This window comes from Palaemon carinicauda, chromosome 9 (genome assembly GCF_036898095.1).
Source record: "Palaemon carinicauda isolate YSFRI2023 chromosome 9, ASM3689809v2, whole genome shotgun sequence".
In the NCBI taxonomy this organism is placed as follows: Eukaryota; Metazoa; Arthropoda; class Malacostraca; order Decapoda; family Palaemonidae; genus Palaemon; species Palaemon carinicauda.
This window is the reverse complement of record NC_090733.1, coordinates 56882449-56900952: the sequence shown is the minus strand read 5'-3', so window position 1 is coordinate 56900952 and position 18504 is coordinate 56882449. Positions and strand designations below refer to the sequence as shown.

Sequence of the window (18504 nt, the reverse complement as noted above, 5' to 3'; positions counted from 1 at the left end):
CAATAATTGCCCTAAAGCACTGCAACCATTAGAGGTGCTTCCAGCCAAGGGTCCAGATTCTTATGCAGTTCTTTACCACCATGGATGGACTGTTAGTGGCCCTCTACATTTTAAACACTCTTCAGAAAAGAACAGTATTTCATGTCACCATGTCTTTCTTCAGGAAGTTTGAAAGGGTAAAGGAATGTTTTTATTCTGCAGCTGTGGTCCATATGTTTGAAAGAGACTTTAGTGAGAAAGATGTTGGTAGAGTTCCTAATGAGAAGGGTCTGTCACAAGAAGATCAAAAGTTCCTCAAAGAAGTGGCCGAAAACATTCAGTTTACCAATGGACACTACCAGCTTCCCCTACCATTTAGAACCAATAAAGTTAACTTGGTAAACAATAGAGAACAGGCAGTGAAACGAGCACAATGGCAAAGAAGAAAAATTAAACTAAATCCAAAGTACCATGAAGATTATGTGGAATTTGTTGAGAAATTGGTGTCTGAAGGATATGCTTATAAGGTTCCGGAGGATCAGTTGTATGATGAACAACCTGCATGGTATCTACCTCATCACGGTGTCTACCATCCAAAAAAGCCAAATAAGATTAGAGTAGTCTGACTGTAGTGCTAAATACCAGGGTAGTTCCCTTAAGGACAAGTTGATGCAATGTCCTGATATGACTAATTCCCTGATTGGAGTACTCATCAGGTTTCGTCTAGAAAGGGTGGCCTTGATGGGTGACATAGAATCTATGTTTTACCAAGTTCAGGTACCCAAGGTTCAACATAAATACCTAAAATTCTTATGGTGGCCTGGTGGTGAACTTGAAAGCGAACTTTCAGAGTATCGAATGGGTGTTCACATCTTTGGAGCAGTATCATCACTTAGCATCGCCAATTATGCTTTGAGGGCAGCAGCTGACCATGCAGGAGATAAGTATGGTCCAGATGTAGAACGCACCATTAAGACTAATTTTTATGTGGATGACTATTTAAAGTCTGTACCTTCAGAGGAGCAGGCATTAAGACTTGTGAAAGACGTTACAGCAGCATTGAAGGAAAGAGGTTTTCGGCTGACGAAGTTTGTGAGTAACAGCAAGCTGGTGTTGAAATCAATCCCACAAGAGGACCATTCAAAAGATCTTCAAACATGTGACCTTGACTATGATGTGAAAATGACTACTTTACTTTCTCCGCAAGCTTGGACCCAAAACCACTTACAAGGAGAGGTATTTTGTCAACAGTATGTTCCCTCTATGATCCTCTTGGTTTTGTGGCTCCTTTTCTTTTGCCAGCTAAGAGAATTCTTCGCAAAGTTTGTCAGGATAGCAGCTTGGGATGGGATGATGTTATTCCCGAAAAATACCCGAAGCCCTGGAGAAGGTGGCTTGATGATTTACCAATCCTGGGTAACTTAAAGATTCCAAGATGTGTCAAACCAAAGGAATTTGGTACAGTGACTTCCACACAGCTGCATATGTTTTCAGATGCTAGTAATGAAGGCTATGGTGCTGCAGCATACATAAGACTTTCCGATAACAGTGGGAGGATTTCTACTGCTCTGCTGATGGGAAAGTCTAGAGTGTGTCCTGTAAAGGCAACAACCATACCCCGACTGGAATTGACTGCTGCAGTTATGTCCATAAATCTCGCACAACACATTTTGAAAGAGCTGCGGATTACAGTGGACCAGACATTTTATCACACAGATTCTACAACAGTTCTTCACTATATTTTTAATGATAGAAAGAGATTTCCTATATTTGTTGCAAATAGAGTGAAAGTAATTAAGGATTTCTCTGAAAATACACAGTGGCGATATGTTCAGAGTAAAGACAATCCTGCTGATATTGCATCAAGAGGTTTCACAAGTCAGCAAATGCTGAACAGTAATATTTGGTTTGATGGCCCATATTTTCTTAGAGGACCAGAGGAGCTGTGGAAAAATGATATGCCCTAAGGTGTAGTTGAATTGGAAGGATCTACAAGTTTTGCAGTACATCCAGAAGATGGGGAGGGAAATGCTGTAGATAAGTTTCTTGAGTATTATTCTTCATGGCATCGATTGAGGATGGCTGTTGCTGTGTATCACCGTCTTTTTTCCATACTGAAATCTAAGAGACAAGCTAGACTTAATGGTTCAATTACAACAGAAGAATTAGATGCTGCTGGAAAAGCAGTCATCAGATATATCCAGAAGAAAACTTTTAGTAAGGAAGTGACACTCTTACAAAAGAGCGAAGGGTCAAGGGGCCGAGGACTTTGCAGTAGCAGTAGCATTTATAAACTAGATCCCTTCATTGATCCTAAAGACAGGCTTCTTCGCGTTAATGGACGGCTCTCCAAAGCAAAAATTTCAGCTGGCGAGAAACATCCAATGATATTACCTAGAAAGAGTCATATTACCACTTTGATTATTCATTACACACATGAAAAATTAGCTCATGCTGGACGCAACCATGTGATGGCAAAACTTGGAGAACTTTACTGGATTATCCGTACCAATGCAAGTGTCCGTCAGGTTCTACAAAGATGTGAAATTTGCAGAAAAATGAGAAACCCTGTTCTAAACCAGAAGATGGTTGATTTACCATTGGTAAGAGTAATTCCAGCTGCTCCATTCACACACACAGGTGTTGACTTCTTTGGGCCACAGGAAGTCAAAGAAGGAAGGCAAATCAGGAAGAGGTACGGTGTATTATTTACTTGCTTGTCTACAAGAGCAATTCATATAGTGACAGCCAATTCCTTAGACACATCGTCCTTCATAAATGCTTTAAGAAGGTTTGTTGCTAGAAGAGGAAATGTGAAGAAGATTTGGTGTGACAATGGGACAAACATTCATGGAGCTGAGAAGGAGTTGAGGAAGTCACTGCAAGAGATGAATAATGATCAGGTCAGAGCTTTCCTCTCAAAAGAAAGCATTTGCTGGACCTTCAATCCCCCTACAGCTAGTCATATAGGAGGTGTGTGGGAACGTCAGATTAGAACTGTGAGAAAGGTCTTGACTCCTCTCTTCAAAGAACATGCCGGACGACTGGATGATGAGAGTTACCGCACTCTTCCCACAGAAGTTGAGGCTATAGTGAATAACCGTCCTTTGACCACAGTCAGTGACAGCCCAGATGACTTACAACCACTCAGTCCAGCACAGCTTCTCACACAAAAACCAAGTGTTGTGATGCCACCACCTGGTGTTTTTCAGAAAGGAGATATGTATCTGAGACAGAGGTGGCGATATGTTCAATTCTTGGCTAACTTATTCTGGACTAGATGGCGAACAGAATATTTATTAACATTACAAGAGAGACCGAAGTGGAACAAGGAAAAGCGGCACCTTCAAATTGGTGATATTGTCCTTGTAAAAGATGATAATCAGTTAAGGAGTAACTGGATGATAGGTCGTGTTATCAGCACTGGAAAGGACAGAACCGGTTTTGTACAAAGTGTAGTTTTAAAGACAAACATCGGAGCTCCATCGACCCATTCAAAAGCTTGTTCTTCTCCTTGCAGTAGAGGAACAATGATTATAATAGTTATTTTTATTTAGATCAAAGGATTTGAGAGTATATTACATTTATTATAGATGTTATTTTAGCACCTGCATTTATAGATATGATTGATTTTGATAAATAAATAATTTGTTTATAGGGCCGAGAATGTAAATGCAGCATTTTATAGAAACCATTTGTGTATATAATCGTTTAATAAGCTCTGTTTTTCAACTTGGTGACTAGGGTTAAATTGTATTGTAGATATTTTGTCCGTTTTACATGTAAACATTGTTCAGTCTGTTTTGTATTGTTACTGCTGTAATTTGTTTGTTAATTGTTGAGTAGTTCTTGAAAAGATTGTTTATCCTGGTAGTTATCAGTGTTGAAATTACACTGTAACAGTTATAAGTTCTAGAAAGAGGATCAAGGTTTTTTGATGACTGACAGAGTAGAAGAAGTCTTCAAAGTGTAAAGAACATTTCTTTAGAAATTCGTTTCGCTTGTATTGGATGTAGCTTAGAGTAACACAGATGTAAGTTTATTTCTTTACTGAAATTTGTATATATTCTATTTCATGTTTGTGGTGTTTTGTAGTTAAATCAAACAATTATCAATTCTTTGTTTATTATGGTATTTCTTTTTGACAAATTTAGTAAGTTTGTATTTTGTTGTTTTTAGTGTCTTGAACCTCGTCGCCCTGCACTACTAGCAAAGTACTCCTCATTGGTTCTCTGATCTTGGAGTACTGACCAACTATAATCTTTTACAGTTATGGTCAACTTAAGTTGTAGTGCTTAGTGTTAAGTGATTTAAAGCTTTAAGTTGGTTTAAAGTGTCTTGTGATATCAACTTGAACTTTATATCATATTTTTAATAAAGTGTGACGTGAGTAACAGTATCTGTGTCTTTTCTACGTCTCATCCCTGTGGCTTTGAAGAAAATGGCAGCTACAAATATCATTTTAGCATACTTAGTTAGATGTTTTGCCAAAGGACATTTAAAGTCTATGAAAAATATAGGAGTTTTAGGATACAGCATGTGTTTTATACACGCTCATACACTGTAAAGCTATTGCTATTTTTTTTCTCTCTCCCACACTTATAATAGTAAAACCTGTTTAAGCTTGCTATCTCATGTTTCAGATTGTTTTGTTTAGATTTTTGTGACATTGCCACTCTCAACTACTTGCATATAAGCTCGCTATCTATTGAATAAATTTTAGTTGCATTCACCACATCTCTCTATTAGTACCTAACAGCTGCCCCCACAATTGGTGACCAACGGAGTGACAACATCTCATCGCCTTTATTTCGCCCACCACTGCTACCCACCTTTGTTATGATGACGCCCGCTCACCCAGGCTCTTCGTCCTACGTTGCATCATTGAAATAGCCACCCTTCGCCAGCAGTGAAGCCTACACCTGGTTCCAGAGCCTCGAATTTCAGTTTCGCATCAAGGGTGTGAGTCACTCCAGCAGCAGAGCAGACTATGTCTTCTCAGCGAACCCTGAGGACACTTCTGGATTTCTCTGATTGGCTTTGCGACCAATGGGAAGCTCCGATAGCGTATGACGCCCTCAAAATATACCTCCAGAAGCAGGACTTGCCATTGTGAAGCCGCCTGTATAGCCAAGATTTTTTAGCTCTCTCAATAACCATTGGGTGACCAAAAGACGTCGCTCGCCCACAGGAAAATGACCAGTATCGCTCACCTGCAACCTTCCATAGATGGTTCTCCTCAGAAAGTGAACCTATTTCATGCCATTTGGGTACGACACCTAACCGAATGTGTACACGTCGCTATCACCGATGTCGATACTTTGCACATGAAGGATAGGATGACCAAAATCGATGCCCTCATGGACAGCCACTTCACCACCCTCAAGACCTCCATCAATGCCTCCACTCCTGTCGAAGATGACAACTACTCAACACTGAGCAAAGCTGTTTTGAGTTTGGTAACACAAAGACTTTCCCCCCATGACATGCCGGAGTGGCAACAAAGCCTCCAACCACTCACATATGCCCCTTGTCTGCGACCCAACCAACGACTTTTACAGTCACTTACTGATGCCTATCACTTGCAGTTCTTCTAATACCACTCCAGATTCGGAACTGCTGTAAAGAAATGTGTGGATGAGTGTCAGTGGCCAAAAAACTTATAAGTAGGTCATCGCTTGTGGCACTGGCCTCCCCTGTTACTAATTTCTTCTTCATACATGATACAGGTTTGGGTGTGAGGTTTCTGTTAGACACTGGGGCCTACCATTTCCTTCTGCCAAAGTCACTCTCCAGGACATCACATAGTCATTCTAATCTTGCTGACGACTGTCTGTTAGTTGCCAACAAATATGCAGTCCACCCACGGGTACGAGACACTCACACTAAAGTTTGGGAGCGCAAAATATCATTGGACATTCCTTGTTGCCGACATATCATTGCCACTATTTGGTGCACATTTCTATGCACAATTCCACCTCTTGGTTGATGTGGCACATCGATGATTAGCGAACACAGACTCATACTCGTCGACACCTCTTCAACACTCACCTAACCTCGCACTTCACATCAACACTCCCATGGATGCTCTCACCCACATCCTTACGTCGTACCCAAAAGTCTTCCATCTACAACTTTGCCAGACACCCACAGTTCCCACTAAAAGTATGATATTTATCCCCATATCAAAACAACAGGGTCCCTGTTGTTTGCCAGATTCAGGCATCCCACCCCGCATCGTATGGCGGCCTCTAAACAAACATTCTCCGAAATGGAAGAAATTTTCCTTTGCCAAAAGTCCTCAAGCCATTGGTCGTCACCATAACACAATGTCCTGAAGAAGGATGGCTCCCCTCACAACTACCGGTGTCTAAACATGCAGAAAGAACCAGATCGCTACCAGTCCCCAACATCGCTGAGGATACCACCTACTTACACAAAGCAAAGGTTTTCTGCACTCTTGACCTCTTGAATAGGCATTATCAGGTCCCCATAAACCTGGAAGACATCCCCAAGACCTCCATTACCACCTCTTTAGTACATACACCTTCAATTAATCCTGTTTTTGCCTTCGTAATGCTGGGGCCACTTTTCAACACCTCAAGGATGGCCTCTTTGGGGACATCCCCTTCTGCGTATGTTACATGGACGACATACTAGTGTGCTATTCCTCCAAAGAGGAACATCTCCATCACCTATGCGTCATTCTTGACTGATTATAACAGAAAGGCCTTGTAGTCCGGTGTGACAAGTTTACCTTTGGTGCCAATGAAGTATCATTCTTAGGACACTGCATCATTCCTGAAAATGTTCACCCTCTCCCTGAGAAGATATCAGCTGTTCAGAGTTTCCCCACGCACTAAACTGTAAAAGCAATGCAAGAACTCTTGGGTAGGATAAACTATAACTGGTTCTTGCCTACTATTGCCGCCAGTCTTGTCCCTCTCTACACCTCCTTCAAAGGCAAGCTAAAAGACCTGAAGTGGGATCTTCTTCAGGAAGCAGCCTTCTGCAGTACAAAGAATGCACTATCAACTGCTGCTGCCCTCACTTTTCCCATGCAATTTGCCCCTTTCCTTCTCTCCACCGATGCCAGCGATATTGTTATTGGTACAGTATTTAAGTAGTTGGTCAATTGCTCACTTTATCCATTGGCCTTCTTCAGTAGAAAACTATCCAAGGTGGAACCCAATTACTCTACCTTCGACTGTGTGCTGGCAGTGCATTTAGCTGTCCTTAAATTTCGCCAAATCTTAGAGTGAGTGCCCTTCACCATTCACATGGACCACATGCCCATGGTGCATGCCTTCACTCGACAGTCCAAAGCGTGGTCCGCCCATCAATGCTGACATCCTTCAATACATCCATGGGAAAATGAATCCTATTGCGATGCCCTGTTAAGAAACATATTGGCTGTCAATCAGCTGGGATTGGATTATATCTCCTTGGCAGAAGCCTAATGAAAAGATACAGCATACCAAGCATGTAGTACATCCTGCACATACCTACACTGGACAGACATCGCCCTCAATGACTCCAACACCACCATTCTCTGTGACATCAGTACTGGTAGACCACGGCCATGGATTCCTGCCCCCATGCACAGACCTGTGTTTGATTTCATCCATGGCCTCTCACATCCCTTGAGCTGATCTACTGCACAGCTACTGAAGATGAAGTTTATTTGGCACATCAATATTAAGGATGCTAAGAATTGAGTCTGGACCTGTACTTCATGGTAAACTTCAAAATTACATTGACACATGTATTCAGGAGAGGGGACCTTTCCTCATCCTCAATGTCATTTTTCCCATATTCACACCGATAGAGTAGGTCCACTACCCATATCACAAGGACCGCTCCACTTGTTGGCCTGAAATCATTCCCATGCAAACTGCAATGTCCGCATCATGTACATCTGCTTTACTCTCAGGTAGGATAGGTTAAACGTTTTAATCGCTCCCTCAAAACAGCTTTGATGTCCCGCTACAATCACTTCAACTGGTTTACTCAGCTTCCTTGGGTCGTCTTGGGATTGATAACCACTCCTAAAGGCGGCCTGGATATCTTGATAGCTGACTTGGTTTATGGCACTCTATTGGTCTGCAACCTCGTTTTACAATCTTCACTGCCTACGTCAGTTTGTTGGAAAGTTTACTCCACGTTGCCAGACTTACAGGCCACCAGTGAAACAATATATAATGAAAGATTTACACACCGCAAAGTACTTCTTCCTACGCAGCAACAATAGCAAGCCACTGCTGTCACCCATCACACAGGCTCTTTCCTCGTTATCCGTCGCCCACCAAATGCTTTCTTAGTTAACATTCGTAGCAAAGAGGACTTGGTCTCCATTGATTGCCTAAAACCTGCATATCTCCTGCAACATGACCCACCTACAGTTCGCTTCTCCAGAGCAGGGTGCCCTATTTCACATGCATGTCTTGTTTAGAGGGAGATAACAGATAATAGAAAAACCTTTTTAAACTTGCTATTGCACGTTTCATATTTTTTGAATTTTTTTTGACATTTTTAGTCTCAGCTACTTGTACATAAGCTCGATATCTGTTGAATAGATTTTACTTTCATTCACTTCGCTTCTTTGTAAGTACATAACAGCCACCTCACACAGAGTTAGGGAAATTGGGCCGTAATCAGCAGGACTAGAGTAATATTACAAAAGAAAAATCTAAATTTTTTTTGCTAACTTGCAACATATAATAAAGCTCAGGAGCTGAAAACTTTACTGTTATCTTAAAAAAAACAAAGCAAAATAGCATTTGAGTCTATGCTTCCATAACATTAAAAGTCCAGTGAAAGCTTCAATTTCATTTCATCCAAAAGCTAAACCACAAGATACTATCGAGCTTGAGCGGGACTCGAACCACAGTCTGGTATATCACCAAGCAGAGACGTTTCCAATTGAGTTTCTTGTTGCTTTGCTTAATGTTCCTTACCGACAAACATATCAATCAAAAGGGTTTCATTTTCTTAAGGACAGTGAGGGACAAAGCCATGTGGTTTAAGCAAAGTAGTAATTGTTAAGTCTACATCAAGGAGTGAAGATTTATAGACAGCCCACCATTATGTTCCAGAAATGGTTTCTTTGATGGTCAAATTATATTAATTTTCAGTTATAGAATAAACTTTTTGACTAAGAGCTCTCAGGTGAGTTAGTTAATTCCATTCCAATCTTATCTATTACTTTTCTGAAGATGTTAAGCCTCCTGTATCTACATATAAGCACTTCTACAATCCTTATTGTTTCAGAGTTTCTCCTTAATTTGGTATTTTAATACACATGATGGCACACACCTATATCCATTACGTTGAATATATTTTCATCTGGCAGTTTCATCACTCTTCATACAGTAGTGAGCGATTTAAATGCCAAAAGTTACTCAAAATTATATTCCAATCTTCCTAAGGTTTTACATATATCTTACAAAAATATAACACATTATGGATAGTGTCCTGAGTCGTAATCACTAAGGAAACCAAGGCATGGTCAAACGTCCCAACTAGAGGACCAATTATAGTTGTTTTAACTCCGTGGGGAGTTAGTGTAATCTAGGTTCAAGCAATTAATAGAAATGTGTGTAGCCTCCCTTATGTTTTGTTCACAGCCTGATTCAGAGGTTAAGTAAGAAAAAAATGTGAAGTTATAGGAAATAGAGGAAAAACAAAATTCAACTAAGCCCTATGTTCAATATTGAAATCACCAAGCGCGGCCTTTTAATTATCTGGCAACTTAACCATAGTGATAAATAAACAATCTAAGATATAAATCCCCAGTTCTGGATTCCAATAGATGGAACACAAATATAAGATATTCTTGACTGGTATGATTAAAGTTTTGCTATTGGTGAAAAAAAAGGGATTGTGCAAATGCCATGGAGCTTGTGAGGACAGTGATTACAATTTTCAGTGTTCTACAAAGAATCCTTGAATATGGTTATGAAGTTAGTTTTATTGGTATAGACTTCAGTGCTGCATTTAACTGTGTTAATCATGAGGGCCCAGTTTTCACATTTGAACAGATAGTAGTTGGTGGGTAATTTTTAACCAATGGATACCATAGTGACTATAGAAACGTAATACCTGATTTTCTTCGGGATAGGGTCATGGCCTGTTTCTCTTCATATTACAGTGTGTGATTCAAATTCAAATTCAAATTCTTTATTTCAGCTGTAGAGAAATATACAAAATGTTACAATAAAATTAATAGTTATATACAAATATATTAGGAATAAAACAAAAAGTCTAAACATAGAATATGTGTTTAGACCACTCTTCAAAAACTAATGATTTTTTAAAGTGATATGGGGTTTGGCTTTAAACTAAGCTTGTTGCATATTAAGATGTTCTTAATGTATCAGTCCTAATTCCTGAATATAGATCTGTTGTTTCAGAATCAGCTATCTAGCTACAATTAGCACATGGTGCAAATTATGGGAGATGAAGTTAAACCTTGAAAAAAAGAGAAAAAAACTTGAAGTGTGATTTGAAGTAGGTTACAGACATTGGATCCTTCTTACCCAGATATTTCAATTAACAATGTCTTCAAATTATGTAGCTTATCTAAAATTCTAAGGGCTAAATGATGACTCTTGATTGATAATTTAGATTTGAGAAACCTATTCGTTCTGTCCCTTCTTAATCTGCACAAAATATTGGTATGTGCAGTCTTTTGATTTTTTTTTTTTTTGAGAAATGTCTATTCTGAAGAAGTGTTTTTATTTATTTATTCAACATTGACCTGTTATCTTAATTCGTTGGACAAAAACTTATAGTTTATTGCATTTCTTATCCCTGATCTAGATAATCCTCTCTAGAACCATTATTCTGCTAGCTCTTACTGTTTGCTGTTTAAGATTTTTCATAATTCTGACTATCCTTTGCATTCATATCTTCTATATATTACCTATTCCGTGATGCAGGGTAATTGCATTAAGCTTATCATTTCTTTCATAAGGTACAATACTACACAGAATATTAGAAACTGTGACCAAATGTATGGAATGATCTCAATTAAATGGTTCAAGCTTGGTGCAAATGCTTCTTTGTCGAACAGGTTACCTAAGTTTTGTGTTATAGTTTATATGTTACTTATTATTTATATTGCTCTATTATTTTCATTATTTTTTGGTACATCTCTTTTTATGGATTATTCTTTGCTTCTCCATTTCTTTTTCTGCCCTGGGGCGCTTGATAACAACAACAACAACAACAACAACAACAACAACAATAATAATAATAATAATAATAATAATAATAATAATAATAATAATAATAATTCATGTTGGCATGTTAAGAGTAATTGAAAATGCCAAATTTGTATATATCTTGACATATTTTAATGTTATTCCTGTAAATTTCACCAAGAGTAACATATAGTATATAAATTCCGAGAAAAAAAGAAGCAACTGACATTAAAAAGAGGCAAACGAAAGATAAAGCTTAGAAGAAAGACTTCACATATCCTACAGAACTCATTCGCCGGAGTCTATCCTGACGCAAGAGAGGTTGCCGCTCTGTTGACACTTTCAGCCCTGTCAGTTTTTCAAGAGGTCTTCTAGGGGGATGGCACTTTCATATTTCTTCTTCCCTCTTTCTGACCTGTCTCATTTTTTTCCGGATCTTCCAAAAGGAAATGGCTACCATCGGGGAAAAGACCATTGTATGTCTTCTCTTGGACTATTGCGGTACGCTGGACTTGTATGGAATCTGGTGTGTTTTCATTTCTTGGTTCTGGATATTTCTTTCTCTATTCATGGCTAATTTATTACAAAATCTATTAGTTTTATCGTTTAAAGAAATATTTTTCGTGGTATTCTTTCTCAGGCGCAGACGGTAGTAATCTTATGATGATAACAATGACTTAGATTTTTGTAGTGAAAATTATTATTATTATTATTATTATTATTATTATTATTATTATTATTATTACTTTATTTTCTATTTTCAGTATTAAAACGCAATGGATTTATGATTACTTCTATTATCATTACGATCCTATGTTATACGCTCGTAGCTCCTTGATTCAGCTAGGCACATAATATTCCAGATTCTTTTGCAAGAGCTCTTCGAGAATCGAGATAAATGCTTAATTAATCTTTTGTCCACAATTAGTTTTTCCCTCTTGGCATTGAATTAGAATCGACTACTTACAAAACTGATGGAAAAAATATCAAAGGAAATATTTAACCTAATATTTCAATATAAAATCGTCTTACATTCTTTTTTCTCATTTTCTGTACCAGAAATCTAGTTAATGTCAAACACTTAGCTGCTTTCCAGCTCACTCAACTTCCTTAATTAATATAGGGAAAACTTTATTAGCAAATTATTTTTTCAACTGAAGATAATATTGCCACCGAGATTAACATAATGGGTAAATAATTGGAAGAATATTTCTAAAAACTACTGAAGAGCTTTTCCATGTGTATATTATTATTATTATTATCATTATTATTATTATTAGCTAAGCTACAACCTTAGTTGGAAAAACAGGATGCTATAAGCCCAAGGGGTCCACCAAGGAAGAAATAAGATAGTGAGGAAAGGAAATAAGGAACTAAACAAACTACCCATGACTAGAGAACAATGTGTGATTTTGGAGTGTCCTTCTCCAAGAAGAGCTGCTTTCCATAGCTAAAGAGTCCCTTCTACCCTTACCAAGAGGAAAGTAGCAACTCAATAATGACAGTCCAGTAGTTAACCCCTTGAGCGAAGAAAATTGTGTTGCCAGGTGTATGAACACAGATGAGAATGTGGAAAGAATAGACCAGACTATTCAGTGTATGTGTAGGCAAAGGAAAAAAAGAGCAGTAACCAAAGAGAGGGATCAAATAGTACTGTCTGGCCATTCATATTTACCAATAACTCTCTAACTGTAGTATCTCAACAAGCAGCAGGTGCCCTGGCCAACATACTACTACTACTACTACTACTACTAATAGCAGCTATCATTTAAACACTAGAATTCTCTGTCTCCTTTCACTTGAATTTTGAAGTAGATATCGTTTCTCTAGTATTCCCTTTCGTCAATCAAGGGTCTTTTTCTTCATAATATAGTTTCTTTTAGTAATATAGATAGAATAGGAGACCTCTCTGTTTAGGAAATCTAATTATTGTAACAAGGATTGTGGTTGCCTATTAAAAACGTCACTGTCCGGTGATCTGCCGGACTGAGGTTCGAGTCCCGCTCAAGCTCGATAGTTTCTTGTTGTGTCTGAAACCTCACCATCTTTGTGAGCTAAGAATGGGGGCATTGGGAGAGCCTATAGTTCTTCCTGCTGAGTCATCATCAGCCATTTCCTGGTTCTCCCTAGTCCTACCTAGGTTGAAGAGCGGGGTGGGGTGCTGATCATTTGTATATATGGTCCCTCTCTTGGGCAATGCCCTGCTATTTAATGCACTGTCACTGTCACTTACCTCTGTTATTCATGAGTGGCCTTTAAACATTAAACCTTACAATTAAAACCATGAGCAGTCTATTAGATAAAAAAGGGCTTCATTAACTAGTACTAGTCAAAAGTTATATGGGATATTACATGATAGCTAAATACAAATGACGAAATATTGATTTTTTAGGCAACTATTGGTAGTTGCTATGAAGTTTCCGGATCATTTATTTTCTCATATGCTGTAGGAATGATTTGTCAGTTGGACACAGAAGTACAATGTTGTACTAGTAAAAATGTTAGTGATATCCAAACAATGCTGCTGTATGATTCTACAAAACTTCACAAATATCAAACTCAAAATTTGATAAGATATTGAAATTTTCTATTGAGTTAGTTGAACCCAGAATACCTTTAATAAAATGTTCCTTTCTCTGAATTCCACTTTCTATTATAAAAAGGGAAGTTTATATCTCATTTTTTTTCATTCTTGAATCTTTCTGGGCAGCTGAGAAATGATTTATCTAGTGATGCATAAAACGGAAAGTATTTTGGGTTGAGATACTACCGCTAGAGAGTTATGGGAGTTCATTGACTGGCCAGACAGTACTTCATTGGATCCTTCTCTCTGGTTAAGTTCACTTTCCTTTTACATACACATTCACCGAATAGTCTGGCATTTTCTTTACATATTCTCCTCTGTCCTCATACCTGACAACACTGAGATTACCAAACAATTATTCTTCACCCAAGGGATTAACTACTGCACAGCAATTGTTCAGTGGCTACATTCCTCTTGGTAAGGGTAGAAGAGACTCTTTACCTATGGTAAGCAGCTCTTCTAGGAGAAGGACACTTCAAAATCCAACCATTGTTCTTTAGTCTTGGGTAGTGTCATAGCCTCTGTACCATGGTCTTTCACATTCTCGGATTAGAGTTCTCTTGCTTGAGGGTACATTCGGGCACACTATTCTTTATAATTTCTCTTCTTCCTGTTTTGTTAAATTTTTTAGAGTTTATATAGGAAATATTTAGTTTAATGTTGTTACTGTTCTTAAAATATTTCATTTTTCCGTGTTTCCTTTCCTCACTGGGCTAATTTCCCTGTTGGGGCCCCTGGGCTTATAGCATCCTGCTTTTCCAACTAGGGTTGTAGCTTGGCAAGTAATGATAATAATATTGTGCCCAGACTATGATCTTTTAAATATGTCTCTGCTCAAACTATGATCTCTTGAATATATTTGTGTTTAATCTATGGTGTTTTAAGAGTAGACTATGTGCTGGAAGCAGAATCTCCCAAGCTTACAACTTTCCAATTTAATAAAGAAATTACGTCATGATATATAAACTTCCAGCTTTAGCTAAGAGCTCTTACTTTTTTATCATTATCATGTCGCCAAAAGGAAAAATATTTCACAGTATCAGAAGATCAACTATTTGTGTGTGTTTAATGAGAGAGAGAGAGAGAGAGAGAGAGAGAGAGAGAGAGAGAGAGAGAGAGAGAGAGAGAGAGAGAGAGAGAGAGAGAGAGAGAATGCTAGTTTCTCACAAACATCCAAGATTTTTTTAGACCTTTAATTCAATGAACGATCTTGATGTAGGATTTATGAAGTACATTTTGTTTCTCAAAATAAGACAAAACTTTTTATTATGGTCTTTGACTTGTTTCATTAAAAATATTGACTTCTTGCATTACGTGAAACATTTTTATTTAATTCCTTGTAAAGGAAATATCTTCGCATTTCACTTGATATAAAGTAAGATGTAAATTTTTATGCAGTTAATGCAGTTGGTTGCTTGTTGTTTAAGAAGATGAGTTTTAGTTAAAAGTGACTCTAATTAGTAATTCATAATGTCTACGTTTCACTCAAATGTCCAGACCTTTCCTAAAACCAGTTGTGATTTCAAACATAACTTTCACGTATTTATAGAAACTTTTGAAAGGTAGTTTCTTATTCAAACAGTTATAAAGTTCAGAAGTTAATTGATATGAGATATTAATTTCTTTCGAATATCATGCTTTCATGAGAAAAGGTTTTGTAATTTTTTTGAGAAAGCAGTTAGAAGCATGACGCAAGAGAACGGATTGTATGCATGTAGCATTAACGTATAAAAATTGTTTAAGCTATACTTTACTTTTAAAAACTATTCCTTAGAACATCTAACCTTAATAAATACTGAAGTTATGTTAAACTTTTACGATGTGTGTGGGTGAATAAAATTCATCATTTAATCATAATTCTCCCCCCCTCTCTCTCTCTCTCTCTCTCTCTCTCTCTCTCTCTCTCTCTCTCTCTCTCTCTCGTGCTGTAGAGGCTATTATCTCCCTCCTGGTGTAACTCTTTAGGTATATCTACGTTTTACTATTCGTCGAATATGATGGTGTATTTTCAAGTATCGGTATCAGTTAACTTGTATGGATTTTTCTGTTCTCTATTGTAAAAGAATGAGTTAAAGGTGGAGAAGCTTTTTTATCTTTGAAATTTTTATTCACAATGAATGCTGAATATCAGGCATCAAAATTCAAAAGAAATGCACAAATACTAAACTAAAGTTTTTTTTTTCTTTCTTTTTTTTGTAACTTTTCAATTTTACTCGTTTATGTCCTTATTCATTTATTAATTGGGTATGTTTTTTTTGCTGGTTTAAAAGGTAATTTTTGTGATGCTGGTGTCTTTACTCTCAATATGATTATATTTCTATATTTGATACATCAAGTCTGTTGTTTACGTTTTCAAAGGCAAAGCTAGAGATTCGGGGGCCCGTAAACATAGTAACGAAGTCTGGAAGGGTTTGACCCGGGGTGAAATCAGAGCCAATCATAGAGAAAAATCAGCGGAGTCAAGTATTGCCAAACCATAACATCATCAGTTACTTAGTACCTTGTGGTGTTGACCTAACCCCTTCATAGAAACGCCATTGAATCAAATAAACAAAGACTTTTTATGTTCATTATACATACAATAACGCTACTAGTCGCTAGTATATGCAGCACAACGCTGGGATGTATCCTTTGTTCTTGCAGATCGGTATCTGGACTCAACATTTTGTCTTTCCGTTATCTGATTCTTAATTTACTCTTTGCCAGTATATAAGGAAGTTGTGTATATGCAATAAAACATTGATATTTATTACCATAATAAACAACTATCAAGTAACAGTGGTAATGTGCAAAGCTTCTCACTCATAGCCTGTTACCACCGATAATGAGCCGAAAGATGCTTTTACGAAGCAAGTTTAGCGAACATTGTAGCACAAGGCAAAACATTAAAACATTCGCAGTTTCCACAAAGGTGAAAGCGTGAAAGGTTGTACATTTTCATCTATCTAAAAACTAACTTGGCTAAATCGTACAGACAATATCAATTCTGTATCGAAATCATGTACCTTTTGTATCTGTCAAATTCATTGTCCTTTTATCTGTATTTCCTTTCATTTTTTTTTTTCGAAACTCCAAGTAGTATATAATAAAGGTTATAAGGTATACAGTATATATAATGGCAATGTACAGGAAACTCTCATGTCTCGGTAGTAGCTAATTTTATGTGAGAACTAGGGTAGATTAAGTTAGATACACCTTATATATATATATATATATATATATATATATATATATATATATATATATATATATATATATACATATATGTATATATATATAAGGTGTATCTAACTTAATCTACCCTATATATATATATATATATATATATATATATACATATATATATATATGTATATATATATATATATATATATATATATATATACTATTATTATTGTTATTATATGATGATGGTCCCGTGTCGGAGAACCAAACATATAATATTATATATATTACGGCTGGCAAGCTATACAACCTCTGAAGTTCCAAACTCACCTGTTTGTTTTTACATTAAATCTGTTACACCTGAAAATATCAATATCCTTGCTCTAAGACAGTTATATAACTCCTAGACAGAAATATATGAAACACTTAATATCCAAAGGTCTCTTCAGTATACTCAAAACAAAACTGGGTAATTAATATTACGATCTATTAAAAACTACTTCTTACTACGATTCTTTAACAGGGGTACAAGCGAATACTAAGTTAAACACTGAGGATTAGAATAATACACTCCTTACAGAAATAAATATATTTTATATAAATTACAACACTATGAAAAGAATTTACAAAAAAACAAATAAATCACTCAAAATATTTAGTCTGAAAAAAACTTAGATTAAGACAAAAATGTTTCGATCTAAAAATTATATAATCACTTGACTTGAAATATTAAATCTGAATAAATCTAAGACTAAGACAAAAGAAATAATACTTCTGGAAATTATACAATCACTCGTTTTACTTGAAATTTAATCTGAATACAATATTTAAGTTTGATACTTAATGAAAATAGATGACCAGATTATGATACAAATACTTTCCACCTTACTACAAGGCCAGTTAAAAAAACTCTAAGATAATTTTTATAAATACTCACTTTGTTTACAAAAACCCGTCACACCAAAACTTTGATATTTCTCTGAACACTTTTAAAACAATACACTGAGCTGCGTATGAGAGAAAGAAGGGGAGATAGCTATGCTTTGAGGCTGGAATTCTATATCTGATCTATGCAACCCTGGGGTTGCCTTTATATAAAACTTAGCTACTTCCAGAACATTCCAGGACCGAGATCTGGAAGCATGGGTGGATGGCCTAAGGGCATCAGAGTTATCAACTAAATAAAAATGTCAAGAGACGAACCGGGGTTTCAGGCAACTTTCCCTATCAGCTGCTCCACCCACCCACACTTCTTAGAAATTAAAAAAAACATAACAGTTAACAACAGGGCCCTTGAGAACCTTCCAAAGAACATGCTATATATGAATTGCGTACTTTCTGTCAAACATGACGTAATACCTCATAAAAATATAAAAGAACATTACATAAGCCCTTGTTCATATCTCGTATGGTCACATAACACTCTCAAATTTATTATGTAAGACTTCGTATCAAAATTATATGAAATAAAAAGTTAATTCTCAAAAATAATGTAAATTTACCTATACTGACCTGAATGAAGAATGCAATGAAATTAACGACAAAAGTCTTACGTATTTTACATATTAAACT

General features: G+C 36.8%; 2 protein-coding genes across 2 annotated transcripts; both read left to right on the top strand.

The window, feature by feature from the left end:
• The first annotated feature begins 663 nt into the window (after positions 1 to 663).
• LOC137646429 (uncharacterized) lies at positions 664 to 1946 on the top strand. Its single transcript, XM_068379530.1, has 2 exons — positions 664 to 1067; positions 1187 to 1946. The coding sequence occupies exons 1-2, from the start codon at positions 664 to 666 to the stop codon at positions 1944 to 1946; spliced, it is 1164 nt and encodes a 387-aa protein (XP_068235631.1).
• Positions 1947 to 2057: 111 nt separating this feature from the next.
• On the top strand, positions 2058 to 5013 carry LOC137646428 (uncharacterized). Its single transcript, XM_068379529.1, has 2 exons — positions 2058 to 3434; positions 4873 to 5013. The coding sequence occupies exons 1-2, from the start codon at positions 2058 to 2060 to the stop codon at positions 5011 to 5013; spliced, it is 1518 nt and encodes a 505-aa protein (XP_068235630.1).
• The last annotated feature ends 13491 nt before the right edge of the window (positions 5014 to 18504 follow it).